The sequence below is a fragment of the Polyergus mexicanus genome, unplaced genomic scaffold (assembly GCF_030449975.1).
Source record: "Polyergus mexicanus isolate NDT 795.1 unplaced genomic scaffold, iyPolMexi1.0 SCAF_11, whole genome shotgun sequence".
Taxonomy (NCBI): Eukaryota; Metazoa; Arthropoda; class Insecta; order Hymenoptera; family Formicidae; genus Polyergus; species Polyergus mexicanus.
Genome location: NW_027223331.1, coordinates 7,544,417 through 7,566,333, shown reverse-complemented (window position 1 = coordinate 7,566,333; position 21,917 = coordinate 7,544,417). Strand labels below are relative to the sequence as shown.

The window sequence follows — 21,917 nt, the reverse complement described above, 5'->3', positions numbered from 1 at the left end:
TAAACAATTTAACGTTAAAAATTGTGATTTCAAATGTTTCCCCGCAAATTGTATTGCCGCAAATTTATTCTTCTCTAGCATAAATATTTATTAGATCAACTGCTCTTATATATTTATTACTATATTTATACTTGCTACAAGCATATCACAACTCGCATCGTGAAGTTCTAAGCGTTCTAAGATTTAACAATTAGCCGTATTTCGTAGGGAGGACAACAATCATTGGGTGGAACGGATCACCGTAAAGTATGAAATTGACATGCTCGTAAGCTAAAACAGAAGTTTTAATCTAGAAAATTTACAGCAAATGTGTTTTTGATAAAAAAGTTATTCTAACTGCTGATACTCTACCGTAGAAAATCCTTCGAACGACATAACGAACAAACCACCAACGTCGAATATGGAATGCCGCGTGCTCCTTTGCATCACAAGCAGCAATAATTTTTGCGCTTTCAACGGTGCAACATACCACTTCGTATTATATCTGTACCAGCAGAAAATTCTTATTGAAAACTGCGTGCTGAAGATTTATTCTCTTTTCTAATATATACGTTACTCACGTTCTGTAAAAGATATGGCCGCTATAATCGATTACTTCCTGTCCTATATAATTGCAGAAAAACATGTACCAAAAATGGCCAATGATGAACAGAATGCTAACGATCTGCTCGTAATATTCCTCGGTCATTATCAACTGAGAAAACTGTGAGAAACACAGATAATAATAATTTGCTTTCGCAAAAAACATGTCTTATACGTTACGGATAGTGCAGATATTGCGTCTCGACATATGTGATCAAACTATAATATATTAATTACTTAGCTTTATTATCATAGTAAGCGTATATCAATAATTACTCACACGATAAAGATTGACACTTAGCGACAATACTCCTAACGGTGTCAGTAATAAATACGCCCATTTGAAATTTGCCTTCGACATATCTATAAATCTTGAATAACATAGCGCGGAATAAATATAAATACACACACACACACACATACTTAGTGTTATCAATTACGTTTACTGACGATTCGTACGATTTCTCGTATGGAATTTTGTAGTTTATATTTAATTTCGTTGGAAATAATTAAAAAATTCGAGCAAAACTCATATTTTGCAAAAAAAGAAGGTTTCAATTAAAAATTAATCATTAATTACATACTTGGTTGCTCTCCTGTACATAATGACCGCACTGATTATCTTTTCGCATACGATTAAACTTCTTTCGGCAGAGGACGTAACATTTTGCATCGTGTTCTTATGCAGCGCCCGTTCTATGCGATAACTAAAATTGATAACGTGTGTGTTTGCAGATTCTATTAATATTAATTGTTTCGTTTTTTAAACTCTGGAATGTTGCTTTACTTGGCTATTTGGAACAATCCACATGCATGTTGAACGTACGACATATGAAGTGTCTCGGTCGCTACTACTGTGGTTAGTCCACACAAAAGCATCAGGAATATATGTAACAAAAGCGGAATAAAATATTTTTGTTGATCTATAAAATATTCTACCTTGACAGGTAACCGTCTTGAGCGAGATTGATTTGCAGTCGTTGCTATGTCCAGAAGAAAATTTGATAAAAGCTGCACCAGAATGAAACCGAATATAGATAGATAAATGAACACTGCAATGGTTGAAGAATATAGCGCTATCGCGTTATCGAATATAGCGCGCGCAAAAATTTTTCGAGATGCTACTTACATGTCGCAATCAATGTGATAAATCTTCCGATAGCCCAGTATTTTTTTATTATTTCGATTTCCTGCGCGCTGCTTAATGCATTCCAGTCACGCCGCACTTGTTTCATAAGACCTCGCATCTAAGTTCAACGACAATGATTATTCATCAACTTTTATCGAGAAAAAATGCGTTTGATATCGCGAATATATCTACCTTCTTTATATTTAAGCAAAGAACGTTATACTTTAACGTATAAGCTAACCATGGGATACTGTATGCGAGAACTTGTAGAAGAAGATTCGAGCTATACTCTGTTGTGATGAAAGTCGTTAGCTGAAAGTGATATTTCTCTGCAGCTATTATTACTTTTACATTAAAGTTATCGATCATTTTTCTCGCCGAAATCATTTCCAGGAATACATAAACAAATACAAATACAAAATACAAAAATTTTAATTGTTAATTTTTTTTTTAAACTTTGTATATATGTTATTGTAACGATGACGAAAAAAATGTGTCATGCATTTTATAAGGTAAGAATAGTAATATATTCTCCGCTTTATAGCATATATATACCCCGTTTCTAATTTTTATATTAAATATTATCCACAAAGAAAATTAATTAATCGAATATACATATTAACTATAAGAGAGAAGATATTGTCATACCTGAAATACTACGCTCGACATAAGTATTACAGTCGTAAATGCTATTACAATATGTCTGAAATTAGAATTTTGATATGGCCACAAACCAACACATAATAACAGAATTCTATTAATTGTATAATAATTATTCGCCATGCAATCCTGCCATTTCGTTTCAAATGTTGTGACACGTTTGTGCTGAACCTCATTCCCCCAATCATCTCTTAGATTCGGCATTGCAATTGCATATTACAATTCCGTATTTCTATGCATTCGAAGTAATGTGCTCATATCGTACAAATTCTTTTCTTCTCTCTATCTTAATCTAGGTGCAAATTATAATATTATCTTATATCTCATATAGCTCTACCGTCTGTATCTACAATAGAACGTTGGACGAAATTATTGGTCTCTCCGGCACAATAAACTGATTAAATATCATTTCCCTCACTGTATGCATTTGATATTTCTCCCTCGACGCATATTCGATTGACGCAAGCGCAGTTACAGAGTCGCATTCGCATATTTTTGATATCTCTTCATTCCTATTCGAGACGCGATACGTTACGCTTGCTTTTCTGGTGGTGCTCAAAATGCGCTAAGATGTTAACGTTGTAAGGGAGTAATTAAAAGAAACATCGCTATACGATTATAATCATCGAAACTTAGTGAATAATGCTTGGTGAATATCAACCTTGGTAAATATCGTGAGAATCTATTTTGAATTACGTACGAAAAAACTGTGGATTAATATATGATAATATATTAATATAAATTGATATAAATATATATATATATAAATAAAATTAATATAAATAGATTAATATGAAAATGATATACTTGATATAAATTGATTAATATATGAAATATAAAAGTGATATCCCTGATATAAATAAATTAATATATAAAATATGAAAGCTAAAATTTTATTCTAGACAATCAAAAGCGGAATATTTGAATATTTGATAAAAAAATATCATACTAATGCTGGGACATTATAGCGAAACCCTCTAACGACGGAAACGTTATTCATGTTTTATAAAAGACATCGCTACTATGATTGATCACTTCGTGTCCTAGTTGCAGAAGAACGTGTACCAAAAATGTCCAAGAACGAAGGAGAGGGTAGTGATTATTTTGTGATTCCTCGGTCGTTATCAGTCGAGAGAGCTACGATCAACACACGAACAGGGTCAGTACGCCTTGTGAGGAATACCAGATTTTGCAACTACGTATACTATAATATCTATAAAATGTACGCAAGTATTGTATTTGCAACATTCGACTCTTTAGGCTCTCAGGCTCATTATCAAATTCGTAAGTGTACATAAATAATTACTTAAATAAAGATTAATGCTTAACGAGCGCACATTGGTAGTGCAAAAAAATAACGCTCACTTAAAATGCCTTCAATATTTCGATAAACCTCGAAGAACGATATGCCTAAAATAAATACGGATATTTATGTTGAAAATTACATGAATTGATTTTCGTACGGTTTTTTGTGCGAAAAATTTTATATTTCATATCGATGTAAAATTACTGTAAGCGATGCAATATGACTGTATAATAAAATAAATGTTTTCGATTAAATCAACGATCCAACAGTTACGAACTCGGTCGCTCTACAATGCATATTGACTGCACTGATTATCCCCCGACATATTATCGATGTTTCTCTTCATCAGTAGATAGTATATCTCGTGCAATTTCTCTATGCAATCCTTGTTCTGTATAATAGCTGAAATGCAATATATTATTATATCTCGACGTCATTAAAATTAATACTTGACTCGTTTAGTAAAATATTGAATTATTTTACATGGTTACTTATAATAATCTGCGTTTGGTATCAAATAACTTACTTTTTCGTAACTTTTTAAACAAAGAACATTGCACTTTAACAAATAGCTTAATTATGGAACAGTATATGTGAAAATATTTAGAAGAAGATCCACATTAAATTCTATGATGAAAGTCGCAAACTCAAAATGATGAATATTATGTCTTCTATTATTTTGATTTTCATGTTAATATACAATCGGTTTTTCTGGCTAAAATAACTTTGCAATGGCTTTGAAATTGTTCAAATTACATATGATAATTCTAATTAAAGTATCATCAAGTTTATTAGAAATCCTATTTGTTGCAAGAATTATGAAAACAAATGGAATTATTAAAACATGCCTAAAATTAGATCTTTGATACGATTATAAACCGATAACAGAATTAATTAATAACAGAATTTGATTAATCGTATAGTAACTATCCGCTGCAGATCATTTTGATGCAAATATCGTCGACGTTTGTGCCACACCTCTGTATATAAAAACTTCTCTTTTTTCCTCTCTTTCTATTTTCTTCTATATACTCATGATATATAGCATGCTTTATCGTCTATTACAATATCTTGCATTTTCATTGTTTTCACGCTTGCAAATATTGTGCTAATATCGCTTTAATATCGAAATTGTGAAATTGTGCTAGTATTGAAATTACAAAACTATCGAGTAATTAGCGCAAATTGCAGCTTTAGTTTATGTTTGACTTAATGTTCACATTAAAACATCGTCGATATGAACAAATTATTTGCAATATATGTGCAATATATATATATATATATATATATATATATATATATATATATATTTCTTTTTTTTCTCTCTAGAAGAAACTTTATCATACAAAAATACCGTATATATTTTCGTGTGTGAATTAATTAATGTTTTTTAAAATTAATAAATAGATAATTTTTTGGTATAATTCATTATTTTTTATAGGCAACAAACGTGAATAATTAAATAATTTTTGATGCATATTATAACAATTAAAATCTATCGAATCACTGTTGAAATTTCTTTGATTTTCTGTATCTACGAAAAAAACATAGATCAAATAATAGTAGTATTACACATAAAATGATAAATAAAGATTTATAAATTATTTTGTGTGACAAACAGATATATTTGGTATATAATCATGCTACATAGTGAATTCTACGATGCTGGTTTGACTATTTCAGCAAGTGAATCATGATTATCTCGTTATTTGTGATATTGTATTTGTGATATTGTATTTCGATCATTGACTAACGTTGGATAGTTATTTTCAGAAGAACTTTCGTCTTTGTATTATTATGCGCATTATCCATAGAAATCTTAATGTATTGACCAAAAAACCGTGAAATAAGACATAGAGACGCTCACGAGCTAAAATAGGAAACATTTTATTATAATCAGTATGTTCTATTATTATTATTATTATTATTATTAAATAATTAATAAAATTTATTAAATTCAAATAGTGTCGCAAATAATATATATCGATAGCAAATTTAATTTGCAAATATACATCACATTGACTGCGTTTTGATTTAAAAAAGAATCAATTATATTACAATAAATATATTTATTTATTTAAATAAATAATTAACATGGCTAAAATTGTTTTATATATAATATTATATATTATATGTATATGCATCACTATAATTCTATTGTATGCGGCAAAAAATTATCGCAATTTGTAAATTTTAAGTACACATATTGCCAATAGAATATTATACTTAATCTATACATTATATATTGTTAGAATTTTAATATTTTTAAACATAAGTTTTTCATACATAATGCTTACTGAAGCAAAGCGTTCAAGCGATGCGTCTATTACGAACAATGTAAATTTACTGTTTTTTATGCTTCGTTGCATTATAAATTGGAGTAGATTTTGACATTGAATAGAGACAGTATACCAAGGCAACTCGCATCTAAAAATAAAATAATCGCAATATTTGATATCATTAATTTTTTTATACAAAACATTCTTTAATGCGAAATGCCATTTCATTTAATTAAATAAAATCAAAAATTGTTATCAATAATACAAAATTGCTAATGCTAAAACTTATATCATAGCGAAGTACTGATAAATAATAAAACATTATTTTAATTTAATGATACTAACGTTTTATAGAATATCTCGGCACTGCAATTTGTTATTCTCTGTGCCACAAAATTATTTATAAATATGTAAAAGAAATGGCAAATGACTAGTAGTCCAACCGCAACTGACTCTTCCATTTTTTTCTTAAACCCTGCTAAAGCAAGCTGGTGCATGCAAAAAAATACTTTAAAGTAATAATTTTTTATTATATCCGTTAATGTATTTTACTATATTAACGGAAAAACGTAGATGTTTAAAGTTAGAAGATGTGCTTTATTATTATACTCGATAAATTTTTTTATTTTTAACATATAGTATGTTGCAGTAATGAATTCAGCGAGTATCATTTATAATTAGCATAATACTTACACGAAACAGATTGATACTTAAAGAACATACACCTAACACAAGCAATATGAAATAAGATACTTCGAAATGTGAATTAAGAAACTCGAAAAACCTTCAACAATATTGTAGCGTTAGCTCTTATTAATTACTTGTTAATCGTGTGTATTGTTTATTTCTTAATCGTTTCATTAAAATTTAATTAAAATTTTTTTTCTATGATTAGATTTTTCAATGTAATTAAATAATCATAAAATATCAATGATATATATAGTTACTTACTTGATAGCTCGATTGTGAATGATTATCGCATTGATTATATTCGTGTAATACGTCGTATTTTTCTCTGCGACAGAGATGTGTATTTCGCAATCAAATGCATGCTCTATACGAAAACTGCAGGAATAAAGCACGCACGTTAATAATTGCTAAAAATATGCTGTAATATAAGATTAACGAAAAGTTAACCAAAAGTTAACGCTTTATTATATGTCTCATCTTGTCTCAGTTGCGAAATTCAGTTTTTGCAAACAAATTTTATTAAATTTTTCTATTCCGATCGTTACCTGGCAATTTTGAATAGAGCACAAGTGTGTTGCATACATATCAAGCATATTGTTTCTGTGGCCACTATTATAGTTATTTCCACTGAAAGCGCCACTGTCATATGTATAAATATTGGAACAAAATATTTTTCTTGATCAAAGAAAAACGTGGCTATACCTAAAAGTTCGTACGATCGTGATTCGTTCAAAGGCGCCACTATATCAAGGAATTTTGGTGAAATTTGCATCATTAGGAATATGCATACGAATAAATAGAACACGGCTGAAAAAATATTGATTAAATCAAAGACGAAGATAAATTATTTATCAGCAAATGGCGAAAAAATAATAATACAATGAATCTCAATTTAACAAAAAATTGACAAAGTAATAAGAATAATTTACATTGTTTCTTTTTCAATTAGTTTTATAAGGAAAAACCGAAAAGAATTTAAATTTAATATTCAACGTACATACTGAAGAATCCACAAAAAAATGCTTACTTGCTATAAAAATTGTCATCAGATATCCGATATTGGTGCATCGATGTAAGATTTTTAATTCCTCTTTGCACTTTGTTGTATTCCAATGATATTTTATTTGCTCATATATTTTCTTTATCTATCATTATCAATAATAAATCATGATATTTTTAAGTTATTTTTATATTTCTTATATTTCTTATATTAAGTAAAATAATAAGCACAGACACACGGAAATTGTTAAATATAACTATTACATAAAATATTAATCCTTGAAATTTTGACTAGAATATTTTTATATGTAATATAATAAAGTAAATTAACTTACAGCCTCAGATTGTATACAAAATGTGGAATATTTCAGAGAGAACACTAGACAAGGTACAACAAATGAAAAGATTTGAAGAAAAGATTCCAAATCAGATACGCTCGTTATGATTTTTCCTATCTAAAAAAATATATATTTTATTTTTTTTAGTAATAAATCGTTTTGTAATAAACAATAGTCATTCATCGCATATGTGTGTATTTATTACTACACATCTTTATATATTTTATAAAATTAAAAAGAGCAAATATTTGTTTATATGTAAATATATTACAAATTTATTGAAAAAAATTATTATATATATATATATATATTTGTTTACACAAACAAAAATAAATTTCATTCATTTATCATCATTAGGCTGTTCAAATAGTATTTCTAAAATCAAAAGTAAAAAGATATGACAAGAGAAATACCTGCACACATATAGAAAATGCGAGCAGTAAAGTGAAAAATATTCTCTGAATACTTGTGAATGCTGAATCGTTAAACGGCGATAGACCAATTGCGGTTAATAGGATTCGATTGAATCTGTAGTAACGCTCGCCAGCAAAGTCCATCTTTTCACGAAGGTTGAAGCACGACTGTGGCGGAAGATACCGTGAAAGCCCAGAATTCTATTCCCCATCATATTTTATTAAAGACTCTCGCTTGGATTCAGTTTGAATTTTTCGCACTTTCTTTGGGCTATTATGTGAAATGTTGTGAAAATGACAGATAATAGTAAATAGTAATAAAAAATTTATTTATACCGGACTTAAAGAAAGAGCCGGTAATAAGCCGATCGATACAATATACTTCCGGATAAGACTTTCGTAATTGTCGAAAATACCAATGATAAAATAAATATCTCTCTGCAAAGTGTGCAAGTATTATAATAATATTGAAAGGGAAGAATTTTCTTTCTGCAGGAATCGACGCAGGCACTTTTATCATTTTGCATTAACGGTCGGGTCCCTCAGTCTGTTCGAGATGTTACTTTAATTCTGTTGAACAGTTGAATGTGAGTCATCTTCTACATAACGAACGCAGATAATCTTCCATTCGACCAAAGTTGAATAGAAAGGAGATTGAGTACCAAAAGTAATGAGAGAAACAGAAAGATCAGCGCGAGATGGGCACGATTTCAATGGAATTTTTTAAAGTGAAAGTAACATATCATTTTTGTGCATTAGTTCATGCATGTTATTTTTAGCTCATTAGTTTCTATTTCTATACAAACTATTAAACAATTAAAATTTTAATTTGTTGTTATTATTATATATTTATATGCGTATCTTTTTTTCTATGCGCATATAAATTTTTTCTTTTCAAAAAAACAAAGATAAAAAAAGGAGAAGAACAATATTCTTTGAGTTGTTCATATAAATCTTTTACTTCGAGAATAAAAGAAAAAAGAAGGAAAAACAGCAAATTCAAAATTTTTTGTTAATCTTTTTCTTTGTACACAAATAAGTAAATTGTTTTCATTAAACCTGTTTATTATCTATTAGGAAAAAATATGACATAATTAATAAATTATAGCATTTGCTAAGTTCGCAAGATGGAAGGAATGTTAAAGAATTTGAAATTGGCAATAAGACAATCGAGATATATATTTCTTTAATCATATTTTGCTTTTAATTAAATTTTTCATTAAAAAATCTGTTGTTTAAGTTAATATAATTTCATTATCAGTTTATTGAGTTTAAAACAGTGAAAATAGAGAACAATAAACTCATGGTCTAAAATAGAAGATTTAACTATATAAACAATTAATCGATATGGTAATTATTTTCATTAATGGTATGATTTCTTACCCCGACCAAACCTTCCAAGCAAGGACTAAACATACCACCAGCGTCGACTCTGTAACTTTTTGTGCTTTTTTGTAGCAAAAAAAGTATTAATTTTTGCGCTTTTAATGGAGCATTATACCATTCCGTATTGCATCTGCATGATAACAAAAAGTGCTAATTAGTTTCTAAATGTCTTTGTAAACAAGAATTATACACGTGTTTTAAAAAATTATAGAATTCAGAATATATACAATACAATATGTGTATTTTTGTTATGAGAAAAGCACATAATAATTGTACTTAATAATTGTACTTCTTACATCGTTTGATGGACATAACTGTCGCAGTTTATAAATTCTTGTCCAGCGAAATTGCCTAGAATTAGGAACAAAAAACGGCAGAATATTAAAATGATAGATTTTACAATATCCATCAATGTTTTTTGTTCCATCATTATTATTCGAGATAGCTGTAAATAAAATTGATGGTTTCATCAATTGCAGATGGTTTTCCAAAATTAGTGACAAGAACAGAGTGATTATATGGTATATGGTATAACTGGCACATCACTCACATGAAAAATATTAATGCTTCCCGAACATGTAATAATTATAATTATGAACAGGTACGAACGTCCAAAAGTTGTTTTTAATAATTCTGACAATCTAGTAGAATAAATGATGCTACGTTATCATTTAATACATGATATGTTAAGAATAATATTTTAGATATTAATTTTATTTTATCTTAAAGTAATCTGTTTAAAATACATATATGCAAAATTATATTCAAATAAAAAATTGAAGAAAGTTACAATAATTATCTTGCATTCTTGCTAATATGTATTATTCGTGTGAAAGATATTATGAAATTAATAGCATACTAACTCAAGTGCTCTTCTATGAACATCCACCGCAGCAATTATTCTGTGATGCAATATAGTATATTTTTTCGCACATATTTGCAGAGTATTTTCGCTTAGCATATGTTTTATACGGAAACTATAAAATTCTGCATGTCACGAAAGAGATAATATATGTATATATGTATATAATCAAATTTATAACATTATTGTGTATAGTTATTAGACTGTCAGAATATCGCAAATGTGCACCGATATATCATCGAAATAATATGTTTGACAAATTCACAGTTCGAAAATTAATTAGTAAACTTCTAGATTATTAACGCAACTCTTTAGTTGCGTTATGACATAAGCGTACTAAATTACTGCATGTTGTTTATAGTAAACTGGCCTCATAGTGTCATGTAATATTGCAATGTGTGTGAGTTCCGTTTTACAGAATTAATTAATCTTACAATTCTGTCAGAAGAATACCGAAGGGCGATATCATTAAACAATAATGTGTTTATTCTCCTTTAAAAATATTGCCTCATCATTAATGTTTGACTAGCCAAGCATTAATTCTTATTCTAATACGCGATTGGCGGATTCATTATGCTGACACTGTGCTCATGGAAACGATACAATCCGCGTGCAATTTCTTCTTTCTTTGTCCTTCTTTCTGTTTTAAAATATCCGGAAGCCTTTTTTCGTATTTTTTTCCACACGATGTTTTTAATAACATTAGTGGATGGAATAAATTGAGGCATAGAAACTGCATCTACCCAGTATAAAACAAAACAAAAAAATGTAAATGCTGTGGTATATCTTTACCGCGGTAGATATACCATAAAACTAGTACGAATTGTAGAGATAGAAATTTTTTTTTCGTTTCTTATATTTTATTTTTAATATTTTATCCTCCGTGTTCTATATATATTTTTAGTATTTTATATTTTCTCTTAACATTATTTCCAATATTATTATAGATTTTCTTGACGCGCAAGTGAACCAATTGTTTTCATGTTAAATAAGCTGATAGATTCGTGTATCACGTTTCATCTTTTCATTTCTTTATAAATTCAAATAGAAGTTCGGTTATTTGGCTGCTGTTTACTGATATGATATACATGTATTATATATGTGATATTTTTCTCGTGAAAAAAGAAATATATGTATATATATTTCTTTTTTTTTCTCTAGAAGAAACTTTATCATGCAAAAATACCGTATATATTTTCGTATGTGAATTAATTAATGTTTTTTAAAATTAATAAATAGATAATTTTTTGGTATAATTCATTATCTTTTATAGGTAACAAACGTGAATAATTAAATAATTTTTGATGCATATTATAACAATTAAAATCTATCGACTCACTGTTGAAATTTCTTTGATTTTCTGTATCTACGAAAAAAACAGAGATCAAATAATAGTAGTATTACACATAAAATGATAAATAAAGATTTATAAATTATTTTGTGTGACAAATAGATATATTTGGTATATAATCATGCTATTGTACATAGTGAATTCTAAGATGCTGGTTTGACTATTTCAGCAAGTGAATCATGATTATCTCGTTATTTGTGATATTGTATTTCGATCATTGACTAACGTTGGATAGTTATTTTCAGAAGAACTTTCGTCTTTGTATTATTATGCGCATTATCCATAGAAATCTTAATGTATTGACCAAAAAACCGTGAAATAAGACATAGAGACGTTCACGAGCTAAAATTTATTATAACATTTAATTTAATCGGAAACATTTTATTATAATCAGTATGTTCTATTATTAATATTATTATTATTAAATAATTAATAAAATTTATTAAATTCAAATAGTGTCGCAAATAATGTATATCGATAGCAAATTTAATTTGCAAATATACATCACATTGACTGCGTTTTGATTTAAAAAAAAATCAAATATATTACAATAAATATATTTATTTATTTAAATAAATAATTAACATGGCTAAAATTGTTTTATATATAATATTATATATTATATGTATATGCATCACTATAATTCTATTGTATGCGGCACAAAATTATTGCAATTTGTAAATTTTAAGTACACATATTGCCAATAGAATATTGCACTTAATCTATACATTATATATTGTTAAAATTTTAATATTTTTAAACATAAGTTTTTCATACATAATGCTTACTGAAGCAAAGCATTCAAGCGATGCGTCCATTACGAACAATGTAAATTTACTGTTTTTCATGCTTCGTTGCATTATAAATTGGAGTAGTTTTTGACATTGAATAGAGACAGTATACCAAGGCAACTCGCATCTAAAAATAAAATAACCGCAATATTTGATATCATTAATTTTTTTATACAAAACATTCTTTAATGCGAAATGCCATTTCATTTAATTAAATAAAATCAAAAATTGCAAGCCTATAATATCAATATGCAATATAACAATATTTTCAAACAATTACATCGTAAGATTTGCACGGACTTATTTTATTCATATATAGTTTTTGTTAATTTGAAAACTATGCTTGTTATCAATAATGCAAAATTGCTAATGCTGAAACTTATAGAGCGAACTACTGATAAATAATAAAACATTATTCTAATTTAATGATACTAACGTTTTATAGAATATCTCGGCACTGCAATTTGTTATTTTCTGTGCCACAAAATTATTTATAAACATGTAAAAGAAATGGCAAAAGACTAGTAGTCCAATCGCAACTGACTCTTCCACTTTTTCCTTAAACCCTGCTAAAGCAAGCTGGTGCATGCAAAAAAATACTTTATAGTAATAATTTTTTATTATATCCGTTAATGTATTTACTATATTAACGGAAAAATGTAGATGTTTAAAGTTAGAAGATGTGCTTTATTATTATACTCGATAAATTTTTTTATTTTTAACATATAGTATGTTGCAGTAATGAATTCAGCGCGTATCATTTATAATTAGCATAATACTTACACGAAACAGATTGATACTTAAAGAACATACACCTAACACAAGCAATATGAAATAAGATACTTCGAAATGTGAATTAAGAAACTCGAAAAACCTTCAACAATATTGTAGCGTTAGCTCTTATTAATCATGTGCTTGTTAATCATGTGTATTGTTTATTTCTTAATCGTTTCATTAAAATTTAATTCAAAATTTTTTTCTATGATTAGATTTTTCAATGTAATTAAATAATCATAAAAAATCAATGATATATATAGTTACTTACTTGATAGCTCGATTGTGAATGATTATCGCATTGATTATATTCGTGTAATACGTCGTATTTTTCTCTGCGACAGAGATGTGTATTTCGCAATCAAATGCATGCTCTATACGAAAACTATAGGAATAAAGCACGCATGTTAATAATTGCTAAAAATATGCTGTAATATAAGATTAATGAAAAGTTAACCATAACGCTTTATTATATGTCTCATCTTGTCTCAGTTGCGAAATTCAGTTTTTGCAAACAAATTTTATTAAATTTTTCTATTCCGATCGTTACCTGGCAATTTTGAATAGAGCACAAGCGTGTTGCAAACAAATCAAGCATATTGTTTCTGTGGCCACTATTATAGTTATTTCTACTGAAAGCGCCACTGTCATATGTATAAATATCGGAACAAAATATTTTTCTTGATCAAAGAAAAATGTGGCTATAGCTAAAAGTTCGCACGATCGTGATTCGTTCAAGGGCGCCACTATATCAAGGAATTTTGGTGAAATTTGCATCATTAGGAATATGTATACGAATAAATAGAACACGGCTGAAAAAATATTCATTAAATCAAAGACAAAGATAAATTATTTATCAGCAAAATGCAAAAAAATAATAATACAATGAATCTCAATTTAACAAAAAATTGAAAAAGTAAATAATCTACATTGTTTCTTCTTCAATTAGTTTTATAAGGAAAAACCGAAAAGAATTTAAATTTAATATTCAACATAGATACTGAAGAGTCCACAAAAAAATTCTTACTTGCTATAAAAATTGTCATCAGATATCCGATATTGGTGCATCGCTGTAAGATTTTTAATTCCTCTTTGCACTTTGTCATATTCCAATGATATTTTATTTGCTCATATATTTTCTTTATCTATCATTATCAATAATAAATCACGATATTTTTAAGTTATTTTTGTATTTCTTATTTATTAAGTAAAATAATAAGCACAGATACACGGAAATTGTTAAATATAACTATTACATAAAATATTAATCCTTGAAATTTTGACTAGAATATTTTTATATGTAATATAATAAAGTAAATTAGCTTACAGCCTTAGATTGTATACAAAACGTGGAATATTTCAGAGAGAACACTAGACAAGGTGCAACAAATGAAAAGATTTGAAGAAAAGATTCCAAATCAGATACGTTCGTCATGATTTTTCCTATCTAAAAAAATATATATTTTATTTTTTTAGTAATAAATCGTTTTGTAATAAACAATAGTCATTCATCGCATATGTGTGTATTTATTACTACATCTTTATATATTTTATAAAAAAAATTTATTAAATTTAATTTATATTTAAATTTATATTTAAAATAAATTAAATTTATTGAAAAAAATTATATATATATATATATATTTGTTTACACAAACGAAAATAAATTTCATTCATTTATCATCATTAGGCTGTTCAAATAGTATTTCTAAAATCAAAAGTAAAAAGATATGAGAAGAGAAATACCTGCACACATATAGAAAATGCGAGCAGTAAAGTGAAAAATATTCTCTGAATACTTCTGAATGCTGAATCGTTATACGGCCACAGACCGATTGCGATTAATAGGATTCGATTGAATCTGTAGTAACGCTCGCCAGCAAAGTCCATCTTTTCACGAAGGTTGAAGCACGACTGTGCCGGAAGATACCGTGGAGGAAGCCCAGAATTCTATTCCCCATCATATTTTATTAAAGACTCTCGCTTGGATTCAGTTTGAATTTTTCGCACTTTCTTTGGGCTATTATGTGAAATGTTGTAAAAATGACAGATAATACTAAATAGTAATAAAAAATTTATTTATACCGGACTCAAAGAAAGGGCCGGTAATAAGCCGATCGATACAATATACTTCCGGATAAGACTTTCGTAATTGTCGAAAATACCAATGATAAAATAAATATCTCTCTGCAAAGTGTGCAAGTATTATAATAATATTAAAAGGGAAGAATTTTCTTTCTGCAGGAATCGACGCAGGCACTTTTATCATTTTGCATTAACGGTCGGGTCCCTCAGTCTGTTCGAGATGTTACTTTAATTCTGTTGAACAGTTGAATCTGAGTCATCTTCTACATAACGAACGCAGATAATCTTCCATTCGACCAAAGTTGAATAGAAAAAAGATTGAGTACCAAAAGTAATGAGAGAAACAGAAAGATCAGCGCGAGATGGGCACGATTTCAATGGAATTTTTTAAAGTGAAAGTAACATATCATTTTTGTGCATTAGTTCATGCATGTTATTTTTAGCTCATTAGTTTCTATTTCTATACAAACTATTAAACAATTAAAATTTTAATTTGTTGTTATTATTATATATTTATATGCGTATCTTTTTTTCTATGCGCATATAAATTTTTTCTTTTCAAAAAAACAAAGATAAAAAAAGGAGAAGAACAATATTCTTTGAGTTGTTCATATAAATCTTTTACTTCGAGAATAAAAGAAAAAAGAAGGAAAAACAGCAAATTCAAAATTTTTTGTTAATCTTTTTCTTTGTACACAAATAAGTAAATTGTTTTCATTAAACTTGTTTATTATCTATTAGGAAAAAATATGACATAATTAATAAATTATAGCATTTGCTAAGTTCGCAAGATGGAAGGAATGTTAAAGAATTTGAAATTGGCAATAAGACAATCGAGATATATATTTCTTTAATCAAATTTTGCTTTTAATTAAATTTTTCATTAAAAAATCTGTTGTTTAAGTTAATATAATTTCATTATCAGTTTATTGAGTTTAAAACAGTGAAAATAGAGAACAATAAACTCATGGTCTAAAATAGAAAATTTAATTATATAAACAATTAATCGATATGGTAATAATTTTCCTTAATGGTATGATTTCTTACCCCGACCAAACCTTCCAAGCAAGGACTAAACATCCCACCAGCGTCGACTCTGTAACTTTTTGTGCTTTTTTGTAGCAAAAAAAGTATTAATTTTTGCGCTTTTAATGGAGCATTATACCATTCCGTATTGCATCTGCATGATAACAAAAAGTGCTAATTAGTTTCTAAATGTCTTTGTAAACAAGAATTATACACGTGTTTTAAAATTATAGAATTCAGAATATATACAATACAATATGTGTATTTTTGCTATGAGAAGAGCACATAATAATTGTACTTCTTACATCGTTTGATGAACATAACTGTCGCAGTTTATAAATTCTTGTCCAGCGAAATTGCCTAGAATTAGGAACAAAAAATGGCAGAATATTAAAATGATAGATTTTACAATATCCATCAATGTTTTTTGTTCCATTATTATTATTCGAGATAGCTGTAAGTAAAATTGATGGTTTCATCAATTGCAGATGGTTTTCCAAAATTAGTGACAAGAACAGAATGATTATATGGTATATGGTATAACTGGCACATCACTCACATGAAAAATATTAATGCTTCCCGAACATGTAATAATTATAATTATAAACAGGTACGAACGTCCAAAAGTTGTTTTTAATAATTCTGACAATCTAGTAGAATAAATGATGCTACGTTATCATTTAATACATGATATGTTAAGAATAATAATTTAGATATTAATTTTATTTTATCTTAAAGTAATCTGTTTAAAATACATATATGCAAAATTATATTCAAATAAAAAATCGAAGGAAGTTACAATAATTATCTTGCATTCTTGCTAATATGTATTATTCGTGTGAAAGATATTATGAAATTAATAGCATACTAACTCAAGTGCTCTTCTATGAACATCCACCGCAGCAATTATTCTGTGATGCAATATAGTATATTTTTTCGCACATATTCGCAGAGTATTTTCGCTTAGCATATGTTTTATACGGAAACTATAAAATTCTGCATGTTACGAAAGAGATAATATATGTATATATGTATATAATTAAATTTATAACATTATTGTGTATAGTTATTAGATTTACCTTCATATAAATATGTTAACTATATATTATCTTTTTATAAACATCTTTAAATAATAGAAAGAAATCAAATACAAAAAATATTTAATAAATGCTATAAATAAAATATATACATTTTATAAATATATATATAATACTTTATAAATTAATATTAATCAAATAACAAATTTGCTTCTATATGCCTAACAAAACCCCCTTAATTAGACAAAAAGACAACGGTTAATATAATTTAATATAACTTAAAATAAAAAAAAAAACTAAATAAAAAAGCAATGAAAAAATTATTTAAAACTAAATATTATTTCACTTACAATTTACCTAGCAATTTTAAACATTCCGAAAGCGTGTACTGCATTTATTAAGGAAAATGATTCAGTAGCTATACCAATGGTCGCTGAAAGCAACATCACAATATTTATGTGCATTGCTAAGACATGAAAGTATTTTTGTTGATCGACAAAATATTCCATTTGAGTAAAAAGTTTGCGCGGACGAGACTCATTCAATGGCACTATGAGATCAAGTAAGTCCGGTATATATTGTATTGAAATGTAGATGAGACATCCGAAATAAACGAACGCTGGAATTATGGAAATTTTATTAAATTAGAAGATAGTCAAACGCATCATAAGCAAATGCGCGCAAATTAAGCTTTTTTTAAATATCAAATTCAATAGAATTATAAATATTTATATTTCTAAATTAATATATTGATCGTATTAGAAGCATAATAATTAATTTTGATGTAATTTTCGCAATTATTCATGATAATTAATATCAAATTTTGATGAAAACTGTAATAAAAGTTAAAAAATCGAACAAGCATAGCTTATTGGTTTTTATGATCGCATTGGATTTATTTATAAAATAATTATATATCGAAACATTGTAAAATCTATCGTATCGTTTAAGCTGTGTTCCGAATACGTAATTAGATAACTCAAAATCAATCGAAAGCGAATAATTAAAAATTTATTCCGCACTTACTTGCTATAATTATTGTAAACCGTTTTCCATTGTTAGTATATTTGCGCATTATATCGATTTCTCGATCATCCGTCAAAATGCTCCAATTATCATGAACATGTTTTTGGAATTTTTTTATCTATTAGTATGTATGACAAATATGCACATAATAATCAAATTCAGATTAAATTATTGTTGAACTTACATTTTTCATCACAGCATAAAAAGTAATATATTTGGCAATCCATACCATAATCAAAAAATCGAATGATAATACTTCCAAAAGAATATCAAAAGTATATTTCGCAACGAATATTTGTATTAACTGTGAGTTATAATAATATAATTGTTGATGCAAATTATATATATATATATATATATATGCGCGTGTGTATATATAAAATTCACGCAAATAATTATTTCCAAAAAAGATACAAAAGAAATATACAGAAATATAATATATATAAAAATTTATAAAACATATATAACAATCTATAAAACATATATGTATACGAATAATGTTTCAAAATTAAGTGTACACAGTGTACACAACGACTTTAAATTAGATCAATATAAATACCTGATATGTTATAAATGTTATGTATATTAATAATGATAATACAACTTGAATCTGATTGATGCTGGAATTATGATATGGCCAGAGTCCAATCGATGCTAAAAGAATATAATTGAGCTTATAGTATTTCTCCTCGGGGAACTTCATCTTGAGCAATTGTCGAAGCGTTACCGACAATGACTACTTGTAATCTATAGAAGTTTCCCCTTTTTCCTACTCCGCTTCCATTCCTACAATTATTTTTTCTATCATTTTATTCTTAATTTTTCGTAATAGTTCGTCGTTGTATGGATGGTAAAGATAAAAGTTTTATTTGGCATTTGGGATTTACGAAGAGCTTGAATCCGCATTAAAGGAATATATAATAGAAGAGAATATTATATATAATATTTTTCGAAATATATTCCTCTCAAAAGAGTGAATATATCTCTGCTCTGTTATGCAAATGGATGATAACTATTGAATTATCGTAATTTGCTGTTATACATAAACCTTAATACATGTAATTACACATGTATTAAGGTTTCTTATCTTCCTTGTTCTCTCCTTCTCCCAACGCACGCGCAGCAGAGAAGAAAAAATTACACGTTGGTAAGATGTATTTCTTCCATCTGCAGCAGATTAAACACAATGTATTATGATATCTGTGTGATCCATATATTTTATGTTTCTATAAAGTTTATGATAATAAGAGAATAGAGGAATGATCAAACTGACTGCAGAAGTGATCAAATCGTAACAGTATAAGCAATTATTAATAATTATATATTAATAATTATAACGCAGTTTCGAATGTAATGTTTGGAACTTTAAACTTTTAAGATGCCTAGATCCACACAAAAAAAGGCAAAATATAATCGATTAGTAAAAACAAGAAGAAAAAGAAAAGAAAACGATTTATTCCGAGGCGAGGATATAACATATCTACTCCGCTGAAAAAATAGATGTTAACGCTTAAATTCGCGGTTATGTATAGTATATTTTAATAATATCGGATTTTTATCTATCTAATAATTTGTTATAATGCAGTACAAAATATGTGTAGTTCTTTTCGAAAGAGTGTGTTTATTTATGCGTCAAACAACGGGCGATATATTGCATCGTTAATTATACTCAATGGGACTCACTGGGCTCAGTTAGAAAGCTCGAATCATAATAATAAATACCTAAATGATAAGTGGTATGTAAAATGTTTTGAATAACATGAATAAAGATACCGTATCATTATTGTACATAAAAATTTGAATATGTATATTGTATGTTAAAAAACATGCAGAAAATATGCGTGTGTGTATATGTAGGACATATAAACACCAAAATATATTCGAGAATAGTATTTTTTTTTTTTTTTCAACAATTTAATTTTTGTCGTCTCGAACTTTATGCCAAAACATTATAGAAACTTGACAATATTTTAATAGGCATATACTTTCTATATTAATTTTCTTCGTTTTAAACTAAATCTTTAAAAAATTGACATTAATTAACTTTTTTGTTGAACATAATTATAATTATATAAAACTATAAAACAAAAAATAATGAAGATTAGCTAAATGTAGCTATAACTATTAATGTTATCATCATTATTACTTTACCTGTATCAATATACATTTGAAAAAGTAAATTATTAAGGTAATTAGTAAGACGAAATTCTAAATTAAAAGTATATTACTTCTACTTTTAATTTAGCTTAATTATATATTTTTAAAATAAGATACGAAAAAAAGGATGCAAATAAATGAAACAATATTAAAGCATAAACAGTATTTACAATACTGACTCAATTGCTCTCCTATGACCATTTACAGCAACTATTATATTGTGATAAAAGGTACAATGTTTTTTCATGGATATATTCGATCCATTTTCATCAATTATACGCTCTATCCGAAAACTGCAGAAACAAAATATAAGAAATATCGTCAAGTTGCGCGATTAAAAGGATATGTCATATATATGTACCTAGCTATTTTAAACATTCCAAATGCGTGTATGGCAAGTGATAAACAAAATGATTCGGTAGATAGAATTGTCATCGCGGCAAGGATTAATCCTATCTCTAAATGAAATTGGATAATGTGATAATATTTTTTGTGATCGACAAAATATTCGATTTGAAATAATAACTCGACTCGCCGAGATTCGTTTCGTGACGCTATGATGTTGAGAAAACTTGGTACATACTGAATGCAAATAACCATGGTTGTACATATATAAATCAATGCTGAAATCATTGAAGAATAAATATACATATACATATATTGTATATATATATTAAATATATATCGGGAAGATGAAATACGGAATGTTGCTATCAATATTATATGATGATTCTATCAAATTGGTAAAATTGTTTGATCGGCAGAGTATTCCACCACGCAATATTTCAATAACATAATCTGGATATTAATTAGAGTGAAAGAATCCTAATATTGAGATCACAAATTGTGGTCAAACATAATTTTACAAGCAATCACAATCGGTCAATGGTAAATATAAAAAGCATAATTAAAATAAAATATATAATTATCTATATACATTTAATATGCAATACACGACTAAAATAAATATATCAAAAATGCGGAAGATATTTGTTTATTTTATTACCTGACAATTTGAAACATTCC

At 27.4% G+C, this 21,917-nt stretch overlaps 4 protein-coding genes and 1 long non-coding RNA gene across 8 annotated transcripts in view; 1 reads left to right on the top strand and 4 right to left on the bottom strand.

Annotated features, from left to right (window-relative positions):
• Nucleotides 1-21,917, bottom strand: part of Alpha-man-ia (alpha-Mannosidase class I a) — a 348,789-nt gene that overhangs the window by 24,600 nt on the left and 302,272 nt on the right. The window lies entirely within an intron of this gene.
• LOC138937470 (uncharacterized) overlaps nt 1-21,917 on the top strand; it is an 82,474-nt gene that overhangs the window by 32,323 nt on the left and 28,234 nt on the right. For 2 of the 4 annotated variants that reach the window (XR_011447519.1, XR_011447522.1), the window contains exon 3: nt 3,419-3,530. The exons of 1 other annotated variant lie outside the window; for it this stretch is intronic. This is a non-coding gene — a long non-coding RNA (uncharacterized lncRNA). The remainder of the gene's footprint in view (nt 1-3,418; nt 3,531-21,917) is intronic. One more of the 4 variants, XR_011447521.1, reaches the window with a different exon arrangement.
• Nucleotides 92-8,563, bottom strand: LOC138937469 (uncharacterized). The gene is made up of 15 exons (XM_070303788.1): nt 8,397-8,563; nt 7,981-8,100; nt 7,674-7,791; nt 7,192-7,453; nt 6,908-7,021; nt 6,650-6,740; nt 6,302-6,444; nt 5,975-6,104; nt 1,712-1,829; nt 1,370-1,634; nt 1,167-1,289; nt 863-953; nt 561-703; nt 352-484; nt 92-270 (listed from the first exon to the last, which is right to left on the bottom strand). The coding sequence occupies exons 1-15, from the start codon at nt 8,538-8,540 to the stop codon at nt 220-222; spliced, it is 2,046 nt and encodes a 681-aa protein (XP_070159889.1). The 5' UTR covers nt 8,541-8,563; the 3' UTR covers nt 92-219.
• LOC138937821 (uncharacterized) lies at nt 9,626-11,019 on the bottom strand. The gene is made up of 6 exons (XM_070304460.1): nt 10,982-11,019; nt 10,646-10,759; nt 10,333-10,423; nt 10,079-10,227; nt 9,780-9,912; nt 9,626-9,704 (listed from the first exon to the last, which is right to left on the bottom strand). Exons 1-6 carry the CDS (start codon nt 11,017-11,019, stop codon nt 9,654-9,656), a joined length of 576 nt encoding a protein of 191 aa, XP_070160561.1. The 3' UTR covers nt 9,626-9,653.
• Nucleotides 12,287-19,669, bottom strand: LOC138937820 (uncharacterized). The gene is made up of 17 exons (XM_070304459.1): nt 19,294-19,669; nt 18,919-19,038; nt 18,735-18,852; nt 18,066-18,327; nt 17,544-17,657; nt 17,231-17,321; nt 16,977-17,125; nt 16,693-16,825; nt 15,307-15,510; nt 14,888-15,007; nt 14,588-14,705; nt 14,111-14,372; nt 13,832-13,945; nt 13,570-13,660; nt 13,223-13,365; nt 12,784-12,913; nt 12,287-12,337 (listed from the first exon to the last, which is right to left on the bottom strand). The coding sequence occupies exons 1-17, from the start codon at nt 19,435-19,437 to the stop codon at nt 12,287-12,289; spliced, it is 2,364 nt and encodes a 787-aa protein (XP_070160560.1). The 5' UTR covers nt 19,438-19,669.